General features: G+C 43.2%; 1 protein-coding gene across 3 annotated transcripts in view; it reads left to right on the top strand.

Annotated features, from left to right (window-relative positions):
- LOC122159856 (phospholysine phosphohistidine inorganic pyrophosphate phosphatase) overlaps window positions 1-17,133 on the top strand; it is a 68,464-nt gene that overhangs the window by 11,970 nt on the left and 39,361 nt on the right. For 2 of the 3 annotated variants that reach the window (XM_042817788.1, XM_042817789.1), the window contains 3 exons: window positions 2,179-2,242; window positions 3,364-3,456; window positions 10,210-10,301. In XM_042817788.1, the coding sequence (XP_042673722.1) occupies window positions 2,179-2,242; window positions 3,364-3,456; window positions 10,210-10,301 (249 nt within the window). Of the gene's footprint in view, window positions 1-2,178; window positions 2,243-3,363; window positions 3,457-10,209; window positions 10,302-14,834; window positions 16,226-17,133 lie in introns of those variants that run through there. The other variant, XM_042817792.1, reaches the window with a different exon arrangement.

The raw sequence follows: 17,133 nt of genomic DNA, 5'->3' as shown, positions 1-17,133 counted from the left end.
CTTGATGGTCATCTTTTGTCAATGCCCAAACTCCACCGAAGCTGTAGTGCAGGTGGGGATATCTGTCTGCAAGCAAAGTGTGGTGGCTGAGGAGACCTGAGGGGAGAGCCCAATGATATACTGAGAAATGTATGACCTGTAAAAGCCCCTCTGCTTTTGAACTGACAAATTGGTTGCTTTGTTAGTATAGGTGTCAAAAGATATTTTTAATTATACTCTGAACATTAAAGTGAAATTTTGACTACTTACTTGCATAGGCAGAAAAAGTCCAGTTCAGGAATTTTGAATGTTTTAGTTAAAACGTTCATTTAGATGTGTTCTGAGGTTGTGAACAGGTGGTTATTAATGACAATGCTGAAAAACAACAAATCCCAGTGGCCTTTGAGGAGTTATTCTTATCTGTTGCCCTGTGTATGGACTTAAAAAAGAATATGCATGTTTAGTTTGTGGAAACCATAGAGACTTTTTTTCAGTGGTTCAATAGACCATAATGAGCGTGAAAGCCCTTCTGAGTTTGTGGGTTATTGATCCAGAAGGTAGATCTTATCAGCGAGGAGCAGTTAAATCCATTGTGTTGACAATCCTTTCACTCACATGCTCTGATCCTATAAACCAGGGAAAAAAGTCCATGCAATTTTTTGTGTTGGAAGGATAAGGAAAAGCCATTATAAGCCAACAGCACAGCGGCTAACGTATGTGAAATAACCAAGCGTTGTGTGCATCATTCCATCTTTCAAAATGAAATACAGAACCTACTTTCAAGATTGCAACATGAGCAATGCCAGAATGCCTTTGTGCCTTCTGCATATAAAAGTATTTATTTGTTTAGTCCTTCATGGATGTAGACAGCTCCAGAGCAGGCCCACAGTTTGTTCATTTGGTGGGGTGTGGGTTTTATCATTTATTTTTATTTTTTATTTTTTAATGAAGAATAACCCATGTTTGGATTTCCTGAGCTCAGTTTTTGCTCTTCTACAATCGAACTTCTAGGTACTGTAAATAAGAGTCCTGCAGAAATGGCTGAATAAGTTACTCTGGTAGGTAAGTTCTCAGACCTGATGAATGGAGATTATAAACTGGATGAATTGCTTCACAGTTTATAGCTAAGATGCATCATCAATGCCAAGAGTCATGTGAAAAAGACAACAAACCACAGGTCAGCTTTCTTGCTCATGTGCAGAATCAGTGTGCGAGGACCTTAACAACTCCTCTACCTGGAGCAAGCAGGTTGATTTCTGTTAAGTTTTAGTTCATTCCGTGGAAAAGGAAAGCATCAGAGTCAGTGAAGCAGAATGCCCTCCTCCTGAAAATGGAGTGATTTACATTTAGCATCTGTTTTGGGCTGAGAGTGGGAATTGGCTTTGTAATTTCTTCTGTCATGCCACTGTCAGAAAATTAAGCTGTTTACGCTAGACTATAGAAGGTTAATGGCTGTTCTAGCAAAGGTCAAGTGGTCATTTTAAAAGGAGGCTGTGCTGAATAATCGAAAATGGCAGAAGGATAAGGCATAAAATCTTCACTGACTGCTCATCCTACTTTTTTTTTTTCTGTCATACAGAAACCCATTTTTGCTCTGATCAGAAGAGCTCAGAAGACCTGGGTTGACATGAGTGGTTATTCAGAAAAAGTCCATGCAGACTGTAATTAATTTTGTGAACTTCATAGCAATAGCAACGTTTTTGAAAAGAGTAAAATCTAGTTTTGAGGACATTCTCAGTCCTGATAAAAATAAAGGCAAGTGAAGGCTGATGACAAGCAATGGTGGTCGCCTGTCTGGGGCCTCCTTCCAGATTTACTGAAGGAGGTCTTGCATCTACCTCTGCCTCTGATCAAAACAAGAGCAACGCGCCTGCTGTCCTTTGTGAGAAACTGGTACCTTGTGAAGTAGGAAACGGGTCAACTTCATCCCTAAAATAAACTTGAGGAAATCCCTTTCAATGAGTAGAGTCGTGTCCCAGCTGCCAGATGGGCACCTGGTCTGAAATCTTTGCACAGTGCTGAGCCTGCTCTTTACTTAATTCCTGGTGCTAATTTAAGGCTTCAGAGTTTCTGATGACTTGACTTTTTGTTGCAGCCATATGGACATCTGTGTAGGCAGAGAAATAATAAAATGTAGTTTCTTTGGATTTAACTGCCAACATTTTCATTTCATTGGAACTTTATCACTTTCATTTCCAGACGCTACTATAAAGAAACTGATGGTCTGAAACTTGATGTTGGAGCATATATGAAGGCATTAGAGGTATTTTATAGCTTGCATTATGCTTACTCGCTCTGTGCACCTTGTTAAAGAGTCACTGGCATGAATATGGGTCATCATCTGTAATTACTCTCCTTGGTGGAGGAAGTTTTCACAGATTGAAACCCATTTGCTGCATTCTGAAGATGACTGGATTTATATTGTTCATTTTTTTCTGTATTTAAGCTTCTACCATCATGGTATCTTTATTGGAAGCGAGGCTCTTGAAGGAAGAAACTGGAAAGCAAAAACACACCATATTTTCTGCAAGATATCCAAGAAAAAACTGAGGGTCCATTAATGTTTGGCATAGCATTGTTAACACAGCCCCTTGCCCTTAGCAATTTACAACATGAAGTCCTTATTCAGCAAGATAACTTATGTGCAGTCTGTTTTTAAGCCAAAGTCTGTGCAGAACCCAGTAGATAAACTGACCTAAGGGTGAGAGAAGGGAACAATCATTACACTCCTTTAAAGAGGCTTGCAGAGAGATTCTAAAAAAATTCATACTGAGTGAATGTGAATAATAAAACAAAATACACAAGCACAGAAGATAGTGGATGTAACGTATGCTTGAAGCACATTCATTTGGATAAGTATGAGTTTTGGAAAGATTTTCTGCCTTCCCAAAAAGTTTGCACTTTTCATCATCATGGAACAAGCTAGAAATGCTTTATGTTTTCAGGTTTTCAGCACGTTGCTGGAGAACAAAGCTTTTCAACTCCGACTGGTTACTTTAGCCATTAAAAGTATGCTGGGAGGTTGAATGAACTCTCCACATCTTTTAATGTGAAGGTTTTTGTTATTTCTGTCAGAGTGGGGCTCTCACAAACTGGAAGGATACTGGAACTCACTTGGTAGGCTGCTGTCACGACAGAGAATCAAGCAGGTTTGTAGCTCAAGATGCTTCAAGAGGACTTTCTCTTTTGACAGAGAGCACTGAACACTCCTGTTATCCAAGCTACCAGATAGTAATCTTCAACTGCTAACCCATCGTGTTATTTAAAGCTGAAAATCAATAATTACATACTTTTTATACAATTGACTGAAGCTACGAAGTTGAACAAATCCTTTTCTGATCTTAATAGTGTTATCTGTGTCTTCCTCTCTCTTTTTTTTTCCAGTATGCCTGTGATGTTCAAGCTGAAGTAGTGGGAAAACCAGCAAAAGCGTTCTTTGAGTCAGCCCTAGCAGAAATGGGAGTTCCTCCAGAGCAGGTAATGGTTCTGAATGATGGAAGATGTTGTGCTTCACAAGATAACAGCTGCTCTGAGGGCTGCAGGAGGGGGATTTGCAGCTAAAATGTTATTTCCTTTGCTATCACATTCGCTGTTTTTTTTAGTACAGTTCCTAAAGGGAAAGACAGGAAGCACCGACTGGCCCAAATCCCCTCTCATGTTGCTGCTTTCATCAGGCTTTCCAGAAACACACTGAGTGTGTGGGCTGCTCCCTGCTTGCTTAGTACAGCCCATTTTTTCCCTCTCTATTTGTGCCCTCTTTATTGATCTGTTGTTATATCACACAGGACATAAGGATGAGTACGAAATGACTAACAGACGGCAGTGAATTACAAGGTAATAACTCCATCACAGGCTTCTGGTGACATCATAAACAATTGGAGTGAAGTTTGGGTGGCTTGTAGGTCCCTGGAGCCTGGAGATGAAATTATGGCCCTGTAATTCACTGTGTGCTTGAGTTGTACTTTATTATAGAATGAGAAGATGGAAAAGACCTAGTAGGCCATCTCATCCATCTCTTTCCCCATGCAGGAATGTTCCCTGCTCCATGTTTATCCATGTTTTGTCCAGAGAGTTTTTAAGTGAGCAAACAGCAGCCTTTTTAAAGCTCCCTAGGGACAGTATTCAGAGCTTAGTAGATCTCATGGGCAGGCAGCTTTTTCTGACATTCAATGAAATGATCTCCATTTAAACAATATATCCTTCTTTTCATTTTACTCTAGGTAACAACCAAAAAATAACTGGTTTCCTTCCTGGATGTTTTCTTTTTCCAATTATCTCTAGGCTCCTTATCATTACAGTGGCTTTCTCTTACCAAAATTGTGTGTTTAGCTCTCAGCAACTTTCCTTGCAGTTCAGTCCCTCTGCCCCCTAAGCCAGCATGGGGTTCTTTTCTCTACTGCCTTCAGTTTGTCAATATCTTCCCAATAACATGATAGCTCAGCCTGAACAAAATATCCTAGATATTGAGCAATTACTCGATCCATTCATCCAACCAACAAGCCAAAAAATCAATTTCAGAAACAGAATGGCATCTGAAGAAAAAGTAGCTGGAAAAAAAGAAAGAACAAAAGAAAGAAAAAAAAAAAAGCCCACATACATAACTCAGCCCTTCGATTCTATGCCTCTCAATTAGAGGCATGAAGATATGTTTTCATTCTGCTTGTATGAGATGTGAATGGCATGCTGCTCTGGGCTTTTCCAAGGCTCTGTATAAAGCCATTGCTTGCCCTTTTCCACAGGTAGACAATGTGGTGGTCCTCAAACTTTGTTTTACCCACTTTGCCAACGTGTCAGCCCCTACCACTGTGGGGAACATCATTACAGGGATATGTTTCAACACAAGACTGCAACACCACAACTCGTTTCTCAGCGAGTTTCTTGTTTCTTGTTGCCCTGGGGAACGAGATTTGAACAGATGATTTAATCATAGAATGATCTGGGTTGAAAAGGACCACAATGCTCATCTAGTTTCAACCCCCTGCTGTGTGCAGGGTCGCCAACCAGCAGACCAGGCTGCCCAGAGCCACATCCAGCCTGGCCTTGAATGCCTGCAGGGATGGGGCATCCTGTCAGCATCCTTGGGCAACCTACAACAAACTACAGAAGAGCATGTGGATTTTCCTAACTTCTGAGTGCTTAACTTTGCAACTTTAATGCTCTTTTGAGGAAGATTTTTTTTGGGTTGTATTAGTCATACAAAATAATAAAAACTCAGAGTATGTTGTTCAGTAAGGTCCTTAATCAGTAGCACATTGTGTTACATTTTAATCTGTCTCCTGACTGAGCTTTATGTCTTTGTAATGGCAAGATGAGGACTGGCTTTCCTAGCCTTTACTTTTATAAAATGTTTGCCTGTAATTTATTCCACCTGTGGAATGCATTTAATCCATTAAAGTATTCTAGATGAGCTGTGCGTTTGAAAACATATTACAGTTTTCTTTTACCTGATGTTTAATGAGAAGTATCTTTTTAATAAAGCTGTCTCACCACAGTAATGCTAGACAGTGGCAAACCTGAAATTTCTCAAGCCACTTTAATCAATAGAGTTATCACCAGTCATTTCCCTTGGTAACTGCTTCTTACTGAGACCCCGACTTTACCTTCTGCTGCCAAGATGTTTTCAGCCTGCACTTAGAATGGGAGGAACTCCCTGAAGTCCAATTTTCATTTTAACCTTTCCTCAATGGCCTAGAAATAACAGATTGCCAGTATTACTTTAATAGATTGGAAATTTAAACCTCTTAGAGGTAACCAGATTTGTCTTATGATTCAGTAGTATGACAAAGAATAACACATCTTAAAGGTTACCGAGATACCTAATTCGTATGTTTTAAGGCAGCTGTAACAGTGGGTGATTTTTACAGCTTTACAATAAAACCTAAATAATGTTAAGGTTCCCCTAGTTTTATATAATCATAAAGAAGTTCTATCTGTAGCAAATTGTCCTGCTTTGCCCGGAGTTATGGTGGGTCATACCGGAGTGCATAAAGCCCTGGCAGTTAACCAGTTCCATTGCTGCCACCTGCACAACTCAGGTGGGGGTCAGCAGTGCATGAGAGCACAGCGGGGTCACCCCCAGATCTGCTGCTGTGCAGCCATCCCTTCCCCAATCACCAGGATAACGGGAAGGTTCTCCATCTCAGGAAGAAGAGTTAAGCAGCCACGTGAAGTTTCAAATACTCAGGGGGAAGTTCTTCACTACGAGAGCGGTGAGGTGCTGGAACAGCTGCCCAGAGAGGCTGTGGATGCTCCATCCCTGGAGGTGTTCAAGGCCAGGTTGGATGGGGCCCTGGGAAGCCTGGGCTGGTATTGGATATGGAGGTTGATGGCCCTACATGTGGCAGAGGGTTGGAGATTTGTGATCCTTGATGTCCCTTCTAACCCAAGCCATTCTGTGATTCTGTGATTCTATGATTCGCTGGCCTGGCAGACGTTGGCACCTTTGGAAATCTGCCCTGGAGGTGTCATGTATTTCTTTTTCTGTTTCACCTGCCTTGTTGTACAAACTCTATGGGGTCAGAGGCCACAGGTGATGCCCTGTGCATGTCTGATGTTTGCACAGCCTGGATAGAAATGTAATTAACAGAATTATGGGATCTTGAAGCCTAGGAGATTACCAGCTGGGCCATGGGGAATAGGGAGAAAGGTAAATGCATCATATTTCTTGGGCAAAGGCTCTTAACACATCAAGATTTTGTGCAGCAGCTTTATTTTATTTCATTTTATTTCTACATTGTTGGCACACTTAGCTTGGGTTATTAAGCCTATAGCAAAAATCTGCTTTGGCTTAAATACTTTTGGCTCTAGAATCATTCACTGTATTAAATACTCTGCTGAAGCATGCGTCCCTCTTTGAATCTTCATGTTTGCACCTTCAGCCTCTAACATATTGTGTGTGAGCTCCTCCCAGCAAGCAGGGCATTCAAACAGGCAGAACTAGGTAGTGGGGAATAAGGGCTAGTTTGACTGGAACGATGCAGTGGCAATGGCTTTGCTCAGCTTTGGCACATGTCTGCTTTATTTATCATGGTACAGCCACACACCATCTCTCATCAGCTGTAGGGTTTAGGGAAATATGAATTATACCCATCTTAATTCTGTAATGATTTTCTAACAGCCAGAGAGACGTCTCACTGCATTCTTGTCCTTTCTAATGATTTTTTACTTGGTGTAGAACAGTACCTTCCCCAGACGATTGAATGGATGAATGGTGTGGTTCCCGTGTAAAATTTGAACACAAATGGGGATCTTTTGATTCCTTCTTTCTGTGGGTATATGACCTTCCAGTTTTATATTTCTTTCTCTTCTTACCATATTGCAGTCAGAGAGGAAGTTAAACCCAGGTTTGACAGGTAGAGTTTTTTTTATTTCCCTTGACAGCGCACCTTTTGACCTCTATCTTCTTGCCAATGATTTTTTAAATCCTAAATGATTTGGGAATAATTGCTCCTCCTTTAGTGATTATTGCCCTTCACCGATAGTAAATCTGTGAAATCCCCCAGGGCTGGAGTACATTTTGGTATGCGTATGCCACAAGCTGGCCTGGACAGGCATCGCTGCTCATGTGCAGCTGCACTTGCAGAGCTGCTGTGAGTCTTGCAGGAAAACTTGCCTGGATGGAGTGAAATACAGCCCTGGTGAGCGCGCTTCTCCCCAGGGCTCAGAGCCACCCTGCTCTGCCCTTTCCTGTGTTCTGAACACATTCATTTCCAGTGTTTTGAGGATCCAGGAGTGAAAACAAAGGGTATACACAAAAATAAGGGAAAAAAAACCAGAATCTGGCAAAATTGTTCTCTGCCAGCTACTGTTACCGATTTTCCCCCAAGCTGCTTTGAGAAATGTAATCACTCCCATCATTCTGTTCTCTTCACCTATGTATTCATGCTTTATTTACTCATTACTTGAAATCAACCCTTCCTCATTTCATGTTTGGTGCAGTGGTAGGGAAAGGTGAGCTATCTGCAGGGAACCATTCATCTTTCTGGGAGCACGTGTGTTTCCATAAGCAGAGCAGATAAGGAAAATCATCCAGTAATGAAAGGATGAAAAAGGATTGAGCCCTCTAACGTGTGGTGGCTTTGAAGCAGTTTGTAGGCAATGCTATCTGTCCCAAAGCCTCCTTCTGCTCTTCCCCTATGGCCATGTTTCCCCAGCTCTGTGATCCCATGAGTCTTTGTCTCCTTGCTCCTTACAGAGGCTCGCAAAGGGTGATCACAGAGGTTTTGCTCTTAGGCAGAATGAAGCAAGGGTGTGCATATATAAACTGCTTCAAAACAAACTGCTTCAGCATGGAACCAGACAAATGAGCCTTGACTTGCAGGGATGGCCTATTACATCCCATCACCTGAGGGATGATGATAATCCTTCACATGAATGGTATTTAAAAGCAACATGAAAGATGAACTGGGCTGGTAGCTACTTTATGTAATCTTGCATGCTGTTCCTGATGCATTACTCAAAAGAGGATTTGTGTTTTATCAGCTGAAGCTGTTCCAGATGTGCATGTACCTATCTCAGTAGGTACATGAAGGCTCTCACAAAATAATCTGTTTAGATGGGCTGTAGGTGTATCCTGAGGTTTCCTTTATGTGCTATTTAGTAAGTAGGAGAAGGTTCTAATCAGATGACAGATTGTAATCAGATGACAATTAAAAATAGCTCTGCACCCTTAGTACTTTTAGTCTTCTATATATTTAACTTAATCCTGCCCAGTAGACAGCTTACAGAGTGGGAACTGCACTTTTTGTTGAAATAGAGATGACAGAAGGAAACTGATCCCATCTTTCCAGCTGCATAGCCATGGCCCTGGCTCATGCATGGCACCCATAGCTCAGTTCCAGAGCAGCTCCCTGCCTGACAGCATTAAAGAGAACTCTAAAGAGTTTCCCTTATGTCTCTGGGGACACAGAAGGAGGAAGAGGGTATACATGCATGCAGGGGAAAAGAGTGCCTATGTAAGGTGCTGCCTTGGATCCCACTGGGGTTTGGTATTAGTACTGTGATGATGGGATGGGTTGGAGCAGAGAGAGGTAAGAGCAGGACAGAGCAGGACAAACAGGGTGGTTGCTTGCCTAGTTGGGTATGTTCATGTCATGAAGTAGCACAAAGCAAGTGTCTACCCAAAAGCATATTGCAAAGTTCACAGCCATGGAGCAGGAGACTTTACTGTGGAAAGTATGAATGCAGAAAAAAGCAATTGCTGCATGAATTCTTATTATTGTGATTCCGTGGCAAGAAGGGCTTGGAAAGTTTGGGTAAATGGATGTGTGATCAGGAGAGCAGCCAGGAGGAGTTTAGGTCTTTGTGTAGGTTGCTAGTTGGATTGTCGTGGAAATTCTGTTCACATTCTGGTGTTCCCATTTGGATATGGGTCAGCTGAAAAGGTATAGGGAAGAACTGCAAATGTGCTGAGAGGGATGAAGAAAATTGGAGCAAATGTGTTTCAGCTTAAGACACTGACTGTATTTATACACTCTGGAAATTCATTTCGTGGAGAGAACGCACAAGATACCAAACCATCACTTTCCAAGCTTGATGATTAGCTGAAGTGATAACTGAAATTATGCCTGCTAGAAAGACTTCTGCTTTCAAAATGTAAAAGCAGTTTCTTCAGTATGAAAAGCAATGCTTTCCTTACTTTTCCTTACTCTTTACCTTTTTTTTGATAGTGTGCTCAGTTGAGTTCATTTGTCACGTTGTGCACAAATTGATAAATTAGATTTTGCACTCATGGAAGACTTCCCAAATTTTTATATGAACCTGAAAATGGCTTGGAATCAAACTCTGTAAATTACACATTTCAGTGATCACAAGCTTAAGGTCTTGCCTAGCTCTTAGAATATCAATTTTAAGGAAATGTTTGAAAAGAAGAGCTTAATTTAAACTACTTGGAGCATAACATAAATGCATGGTTAGGAACGGACCAGGACTAACTTCATAAAATTCAACATTTTCTTTGAACTGCGTGCCACATCACTTTGATTTTCGTGATGGATTACAAATTGTACAGATGTATACTGCACCAGTATATTGCTCAAGGAGCTATCGCCTGAATTATATTCAAGGTAGAGTGACATTTAATCAATACGATGACAATCTTATCTTGTTTAATTTGCCTGATGGCAGTATTAAACATCAAATCAAGCTGTTTATTATGTCAAAGGAGCGTGAGGGATGGCAGAAATAAAATTCTCTTGACACCGATTTTTCCGTATTTCACTGCTGTGACAGGCCATCATGATTGGAGATGATATCGTGAGCGATGTCGGCGGCGCCCAGCAGTGCGGGATGAGGGCAGTGCAGGTGCGGACGGGGAAGTACAGGTCAGTGTGCTCCCCACAGCCTTTGCTCCACCTGGGTCGTCGTGGAAAGAGGGGAAATGGCTGCACTCAATGCTTTTTTGCACTTGCCTTTTGGCCAATCCACGCCATACTCTTAATTCTCACGCCACGCGTTGATTTCTAGAAGAAGAGTTACAGTTTCAAACTTGGTACGCCTTCTGAATAGTGCTTCAGATTGAATGCATGAGACCTGTCTGGTTGTTCCTTTTCTGTGCCTTTTTATGGAGTTTTACCTGTTGATGGCACCCATTTGCCACCCATGTCCATTTGTTGCCTGAACAAACTCCTCTTTGTGCAGCCTTAAGGCTTGGCTGCATGATGGTGCTTTCCTTTGCAAAATGCATCTTGAGTAAAGACTGTGTGAAAGCAGCAGAAAGGGGAGGCATGTTTTCTTTTATCCTGGCTGGATGTGGCTCTGGGCAGCCTGAGCTGGTGGTTGGCAACCCTGACCTTGGCCAAGGGGGTTGAAATTACATGATCGTTGTCATTTTCAACCCAGGCCATTCTATGATTTTATGATTTTCAAGAGATATTTTCTGTTAAACTACTGCTGTAATACTTCATCTAAAATTACAGCTATAATTTTGCATCACATTTAGTGCACAGAACTGGTTTGTTTCTTGGGTTTTGCTTATTTATTTTTATACTATTGTGAGTGTTCTCCGCTTGATACGAGACACGTCTGAAACTTCTAGCAGCATCAAGATGTTTAATTAAACTACCAACTAGGTGGTCCCTGTGGGTTACCTCTCATAGCCCTGTGAAGGACTCTGTATGTCTCCTCTTTTCTCCAGACATATTTTCAGCACAGAGAAGTCTGGAATGTGAGAGCTGTCTTTCCACTTCATGTCTAAATCAGAGTGAGCTTCTGCAGACTTGCTCACCTCTTTCTAATGGCCCTTCAGACCCTTCTCCATGCAGATGTCTCCATCATCATGTGTGTTCACTGACAGAGGAGCTATTGATACCTGCTCCTGGCAGCTCCTGGTAGAAGACTTGAGTGCAGTTATAAATATGGCATAGTCCAGGGGTGCCCAGTGGAAAATGAAGCCACTATGCACTGCCCAAGCAAGGTTGAAGCCAACTCAGGGTGACTCTCTAAATGCAGTGCAGACATCAGTCCCTACATTTAATGTTTGGACTCCTTTTAGCCATACCACCTTGCAGTAGGCATGGTTTGGTAACAGTATCTGTAATTTGATGTAAGGTGGGCTGTAGGATCGGTGCTTGCCACTGACTATCTGCAATGTTAGTTAGTTTTCAAGTGTTTTTTCTCTCTCTTAATTTGGGTTTACATAGGTAAATGAAATCATTCTGATGGACTAGTAAGTGATGATTTCTGAGGAAGAAAGTACGTCACTTGTAATATCATGGTTATTTATCTGTGATCTGTGTAATCCTATTAACTCCCTACAGGAGAATTAGGATTGAACAGTTGGTATTTCTCTGATATTGATCACCAGGAAGCATTTTGTGAATCCACATCTTAATGTCACACAGATACCCGTATCAGTGAAGGAGGTCTGTGTGTCAACAGAGAGAAATTAGACCCTGGCTACTGAGCGAGTCTGCTGACACAGAGCAGTGTGCTGCACCCAAGTACCTCTGGATGGCACCATTAGTACATCTACATCACAATTAGTTACCACTTCGGGAGCAACCCTGAAAGCCAAGGCTGTTTGTGCAAATGAAGGTAAAAGCAAATCGGCTTCAGGGTTTTACTGGAGATGCTGAGTGTTGGCATGGTGGGATTTCCAGACATTTTGGTTGTGAGAGCCTTGCAGTCCAGAATATGGGGCATCACCCAGCTGGGTTGCTTCTGTGCTGAGTGATTTTTTCCATCTCCACCACAATGGTGGAGTCTTGAACAAAAAGGATGCAAAGCTGATTCCAAAGTACAATAGACAATAATAAAGTAGAAGAAATGTTGCAGGAGCATTTCACATCACACTGCTGGATATGGGGAAATTACAGGTCTTGCAGAGGTTATCCCAGTCAAGGCATTTTGCACATTGTTCTCCAGGTCCAAGGGATTCTCTTGTTCTCTTCCACTCTTACTGAGATGCTGACCCTAACACCTTGTTATCTGCTGTGCATATCGGGCAGCATTCCTTCATTCAGGAGCTGCTGCAACTTATACCAACAACCCATGGACCTGCTGCCAATCAGGGGTTTCACACTGCAGCACAAAAGACAGCATGCGAGCTAAGGCTTACAGTACAATTTATGGTATTTCAAAGGGACTCCAGTGACTGTGTGCAGATTACAGAATGCAAAGCAAATTCTGTGTTACAGGCTGAGGTGTTCGGCTGTGCAGGTGATTTGAGATCCAGGGAGGAGCAGAAGGGGTATAAGGAAAGCATATCTGTATCTATGCTTACCTTCTCAAAGGCACTTAATCCTCCAACAGTACATTGGAGTTGCACTCTTCTTCAGCAGCCAAACCATGTGTGGAGGATATAAGTCCATAAAGTGTAATAAATCACAGAATAAAGTTTCTTTTGACAAAAGCAAGGGCAATAATGGAAAGCTGTAGGGGTAAAGTGGTGTTTGGAGTCGATCTTGGTTAATTTGATTCTCTGACACAGGGTGAGTAGTTTGGTTGACCAAGTATGGCCTTTTTAGGTGTAAACCCCAAAAGAGAAGTGTGAGCTGGTCTGCTGGTGGTGTCACCACTCTCAGTTACCCCTTCCTGCTGCGGTGTGCAGAACAGGCCTTTGCTGTGGACTCACAGCTGGGTATTTATTTCACCACCACAGCTGATAGTGCAACAGCCCTGAGCTCTCTTGGAACACTGCACATGAAAGAGAGTGGGGATGAAAGGAGAAAAGGGGACCAGGAAAGCTGCTGTCTCTTGCTGGCTCTGCCTCTGCTCTGTGGAAGAACTGGGTCAAGTTACTTCATGTTGCCCGTCTTCAGTTTCCCCACTTTATAATTATCCTTTGAGAATAATTATCCCGAGTTTATTAAGAAAGTGGTTTGTGATCTGTTCCTCTTATCTGATTGAAGAAAACATACTGCATCTGTAGAGATTTATAGGAAATCAGCTCGCTTGATGTGAGTGAGACAGATGTTGTGACAAAGACCTTTCAGGCTGACATCATCAATTGATTAAGGATTCTGATAAATGGGGTGGGTCTTCATCATAACTCTCTAAATAAAAGTATTAAATGATTCTAAAAAGCAGATTTTCACCCGCAGATAGATGAACAGCTCTCACAGCCTTTAACAGTCAATGAAAGATCATGGCTTGTTTTGTAAAGCAGCAGTCACATCCTAATGCTATGCAGTGTTGCTGCTTGAAATAGAAGCAGCATCACTCCCACCCTTGCTTTCTTGTTCACTGAATTACTAACCACAGCCAAGACGAACGATTTTATTAGCTTGTTCATGTTTCATGGGGCCTGATGGAGCATACCAGAAGTGGGTACTGAAAGGAACACGCAGCGGCACTCCCTTAATGCTGAAACAGAACCAGAGGCATTTTGATGGCCTCACAATCCTGGTGATGACGCCCGCTTCACATATTAGATGGAAAGACTTCCAACCCATATTTGCGCTATAAAAGATGTATTATAATTTATGTCAGTGTCTGAAGCAATGTTCATTAAGATCCAGTGTCAGCAAGTCAGCTTTCGTTCTGTTCACAGCATCAGAAGGCGTTGTCTTAGTCACCATTCATTACACATCCAAATCAGAGTTTGTTCCCTCCACATGAGGAGTTTTGCATGTGTTTATCAGTTTCTTGACCACACTTTGCTTACTGTCATCTCTGGTTCAGTTTTGTGAGGGAAGCTCAGAGTTAATACTGCAGAACCTTAGCATATGAACACGTCTGATGACAGCCTTACATTTCCCCATGTGTTCAGAAAGTCTAGGCACACAAATTAGAGTTTAAGCCTCAGGTGCTGTAGGAGTGAAGGGCCTATGAACAGGTCTAATTTCTTGATGTTGTAACAGGGTGTTACAGTCCAACCAGCTGCTCGTCATCATAGGATATCATAGAATCATAGAATCACAGAATGGCCTGATGCCATCTGCTTTCAACCCCCTGCTGTGTGCAGGGTTGCCAACCAGCAGCCCAGGCTGCCCAGAGCCTGGCCTTGAATGCCTGCAGGGATGGGGCATCCACAGCCTCCTTGGGCAACCTGTCCAGTGTGTCATCACCCTCTGTGTAAAAATATAACTAACTGCAGTGCAAAATAAAGCAATGCACTGGAAATACTTTACCACTGAACTGCAAATGGTGAATTTGGAGGTAGAAGATTTTAGCATTTGACTCCAAAGAGTCTTCCTTGGTGTGACTTCAGTTATTCTGTTTCTCTACCTGTATCTAGCCATATTTTTATAGTAGTCCAACTCTAATGAGCTGCTACATCTGAAACACTGATGAACGGAAGCAATTTGCATGTAGCAAATCAAGCTGGTAGTGAGCATATCAGCTTGTACTGCACTTTTGCTTTCCCTGTTTCCCACAATGTATTCACGCTGTAAAGGTTTCCATTCCTCCTACACTGAAATGAAATAAAGGACGCTGAGAGGACAAGACACTACTGCAGCAGCTACCAGCATCTGCGTGGGTACCACCAGAGCCTGTGGCAACTTCAGACTGGCAAGCTGCTTGCCCAAAAAGATTCTGTTTCTCTCCTCCCACAGATACGTAACTCACAAGCCCAGAAAAACAGCCCTGGTGGCTGGAACGAGTGAAAGGAGGCAGCTCAGGGGCTTTCCAGGGCTGCTCTCCTGCTCTGCACCTACTTCTACTGCATGCACCTGAGGTCTGTCTGGGAACTGCCTGTCCAAGGGGATCTGCAGCATCCCAGAGGGCAGGGCCACCCCTAGCTCCTGTTGGACACCCAGCTTCCCTTTCTGGTATCAGCCCCAAAACCACAGTCTGCGAGATGGGACAGGAAACAGGCTCTCATTTATTTTTATCTTTAGGGCCTTTTCTCAGTGCCAATGTAATGTTGCAGTAGAAAAATTCCTCAGCAGAACAGTCATGGGAGCTGGTCGAGCACAGCAGTGTTTCTCAACACTTGTCGCTTGCAGAATGCCAAGCTGCATTAGCTTGTTCAACATTTGACAGCAATGATGAATACCATACCAATAGCTAACTACTTTATTTCTGTAAAAATGCTAATAAGCGTGTTGAAATGTGCTGCAGCAATGGCAGAGCTGGGACAGCTGCACAATTGTGGTTTCATTTGAGATTTCCTTTTTTTAAAACGCAGGTTCCTCTTCTCGCTGTGGTTTTCTGTTGTAGTTAAATGCCATCCCAGCTCTTGGGTTGGTGGAGTTCTGCACTGGCTCTCAAACGGAGAGCATGGCGAGAGGGGACTGCTCTGATACAACCAAAGCCCAGCATTCAATTCAAAGGAAGGAGCAAACAAACAAGTGAGAAGCAAGCCAAATTAGCTGCTGATGTAACTCGCTCGAAGCAAATGATTCAGTATCTGAAATTCAATCTTCCTTCTGGCTGGGGCTCCTGCTCACCCAGTAAACATGCTGAGGAGCGGCCGTGCTGGGCAGTACCTTGTGCCTGCACACAGCAACCCAGAATTCATGCTTCAGTGCTGCCAGCCCTGCTTGGGGGTTTCCTGGGGGCTTACCTGGTGACATTGGTTTTCTCCTCTGATTCTAGGTAGATAAGAGTGAATTTAGCCAACAAACCCAGGGTGACTGGCTTGAACCCAGCACGTTTTGTGCTCTTGAGATGTTTGCAGGGCTGTCTGCTCCAGTACGTGGCTATGTAGCTGTAGGTGATCAGAGGCAGAATGTGGGGTCTGCAGACATGAGGCTTTGGGACTGCAAAAGACAAGAGGTGGGGGCTGCTCCCCTTTGGGCTGCCTCTGTTGTGCTTGGGCTGGTGGTTGTTTTTCATGCCCTTTGGAAGACATGATGTGACTTGCCTGGAGTTAAAAATAAAGCACCAGCACTGCCAGGTCTTCTGCACAATTACAATGGCTCCATACATGGCTGCTCATTCCATGTCCCATGTCAAGAAGAAACAGAGTAATGTGAGACAAGGAGGGGGGAGGCTGAGGAGCTGCACTCCCCTCTGCCCATCCAGCACCAAGGAGGGCTCTGGTGGAGATGAAGATAGCTTGCAGCTGACGCTTGGACGTGACTCATGCTCACACATTGCCCTGTAACTATTACCATTCTTACTTCTTTGTGGTTTTCAGTCATTGTCAACAGTGTATATGGTTACACCTCAGCTCTGCTCACTTATAGGTTGCCAAAAGATGAGCTAACGCAGCTCGCTGGGCTGCTGCTTTGAATGGGCTTTGTGTCCTGTGCAGCAGCAGCCAGCTTTAAACCAGAGCCATCCTCCCTCCTGAAAAATGAGGTCCTGCTTTGCTTTGTGAAGAGCTTGCTTGGCCTGGCTGCTGCACCTCCTGGCTGAAAAACTTACTCATTTTCCTTTTAAATCCATAGAATTGAGTTGGAAGGGACCTTTAAACACCATTTGGTGCAATCCTGTTGCAGTGCACAGGGACACCCACAGCTCCATCAGTGCTCAGAGCCCATCCCCTGACCTTGGGTGTCTGCAGGGATGGGGCATCACCACCTCTCTGAGCAACCTGTGCGGTGCCTTGCCACTCTTGTGTCAGGGTAGGCTTTCATTTCACAGCTACAGTTATTGTTTCCATTCCCAGTTGCATTCTGAGTGCCACCCGAGGAAGCTGAAGAGGAGTATGTGTCAGTTTTGCCCTTTCAGTTTCCTCTCCCTCCCAACCTGTTTCAGCAGCTGCTAGCATACACCTGAAACATTCACACAGCTATGCAGCCTGCTCTCACATGGGAAACTTGG

This window comes from Centrocercus urophasianus, unplaced genomic scaffold (assembly GCF_019232065.1).
Source record: "Centrocercus urophasianus isolate 14NV4802_14NV808 unplaced genomic scaffold, USGS_Curo_1.0 seq_17, whole genome shotgun sequence".
Taxonomy (NCBI): domain Eukaryota; kingdom Metazoa; phylum Chordata; class Aves; order Galliformes; family Phasianidae; genus Centrocercus; species Centrocercus urophasianus.
This window is presented reverse-complemented; position numbering and strand designations above follow the sequence as displayed.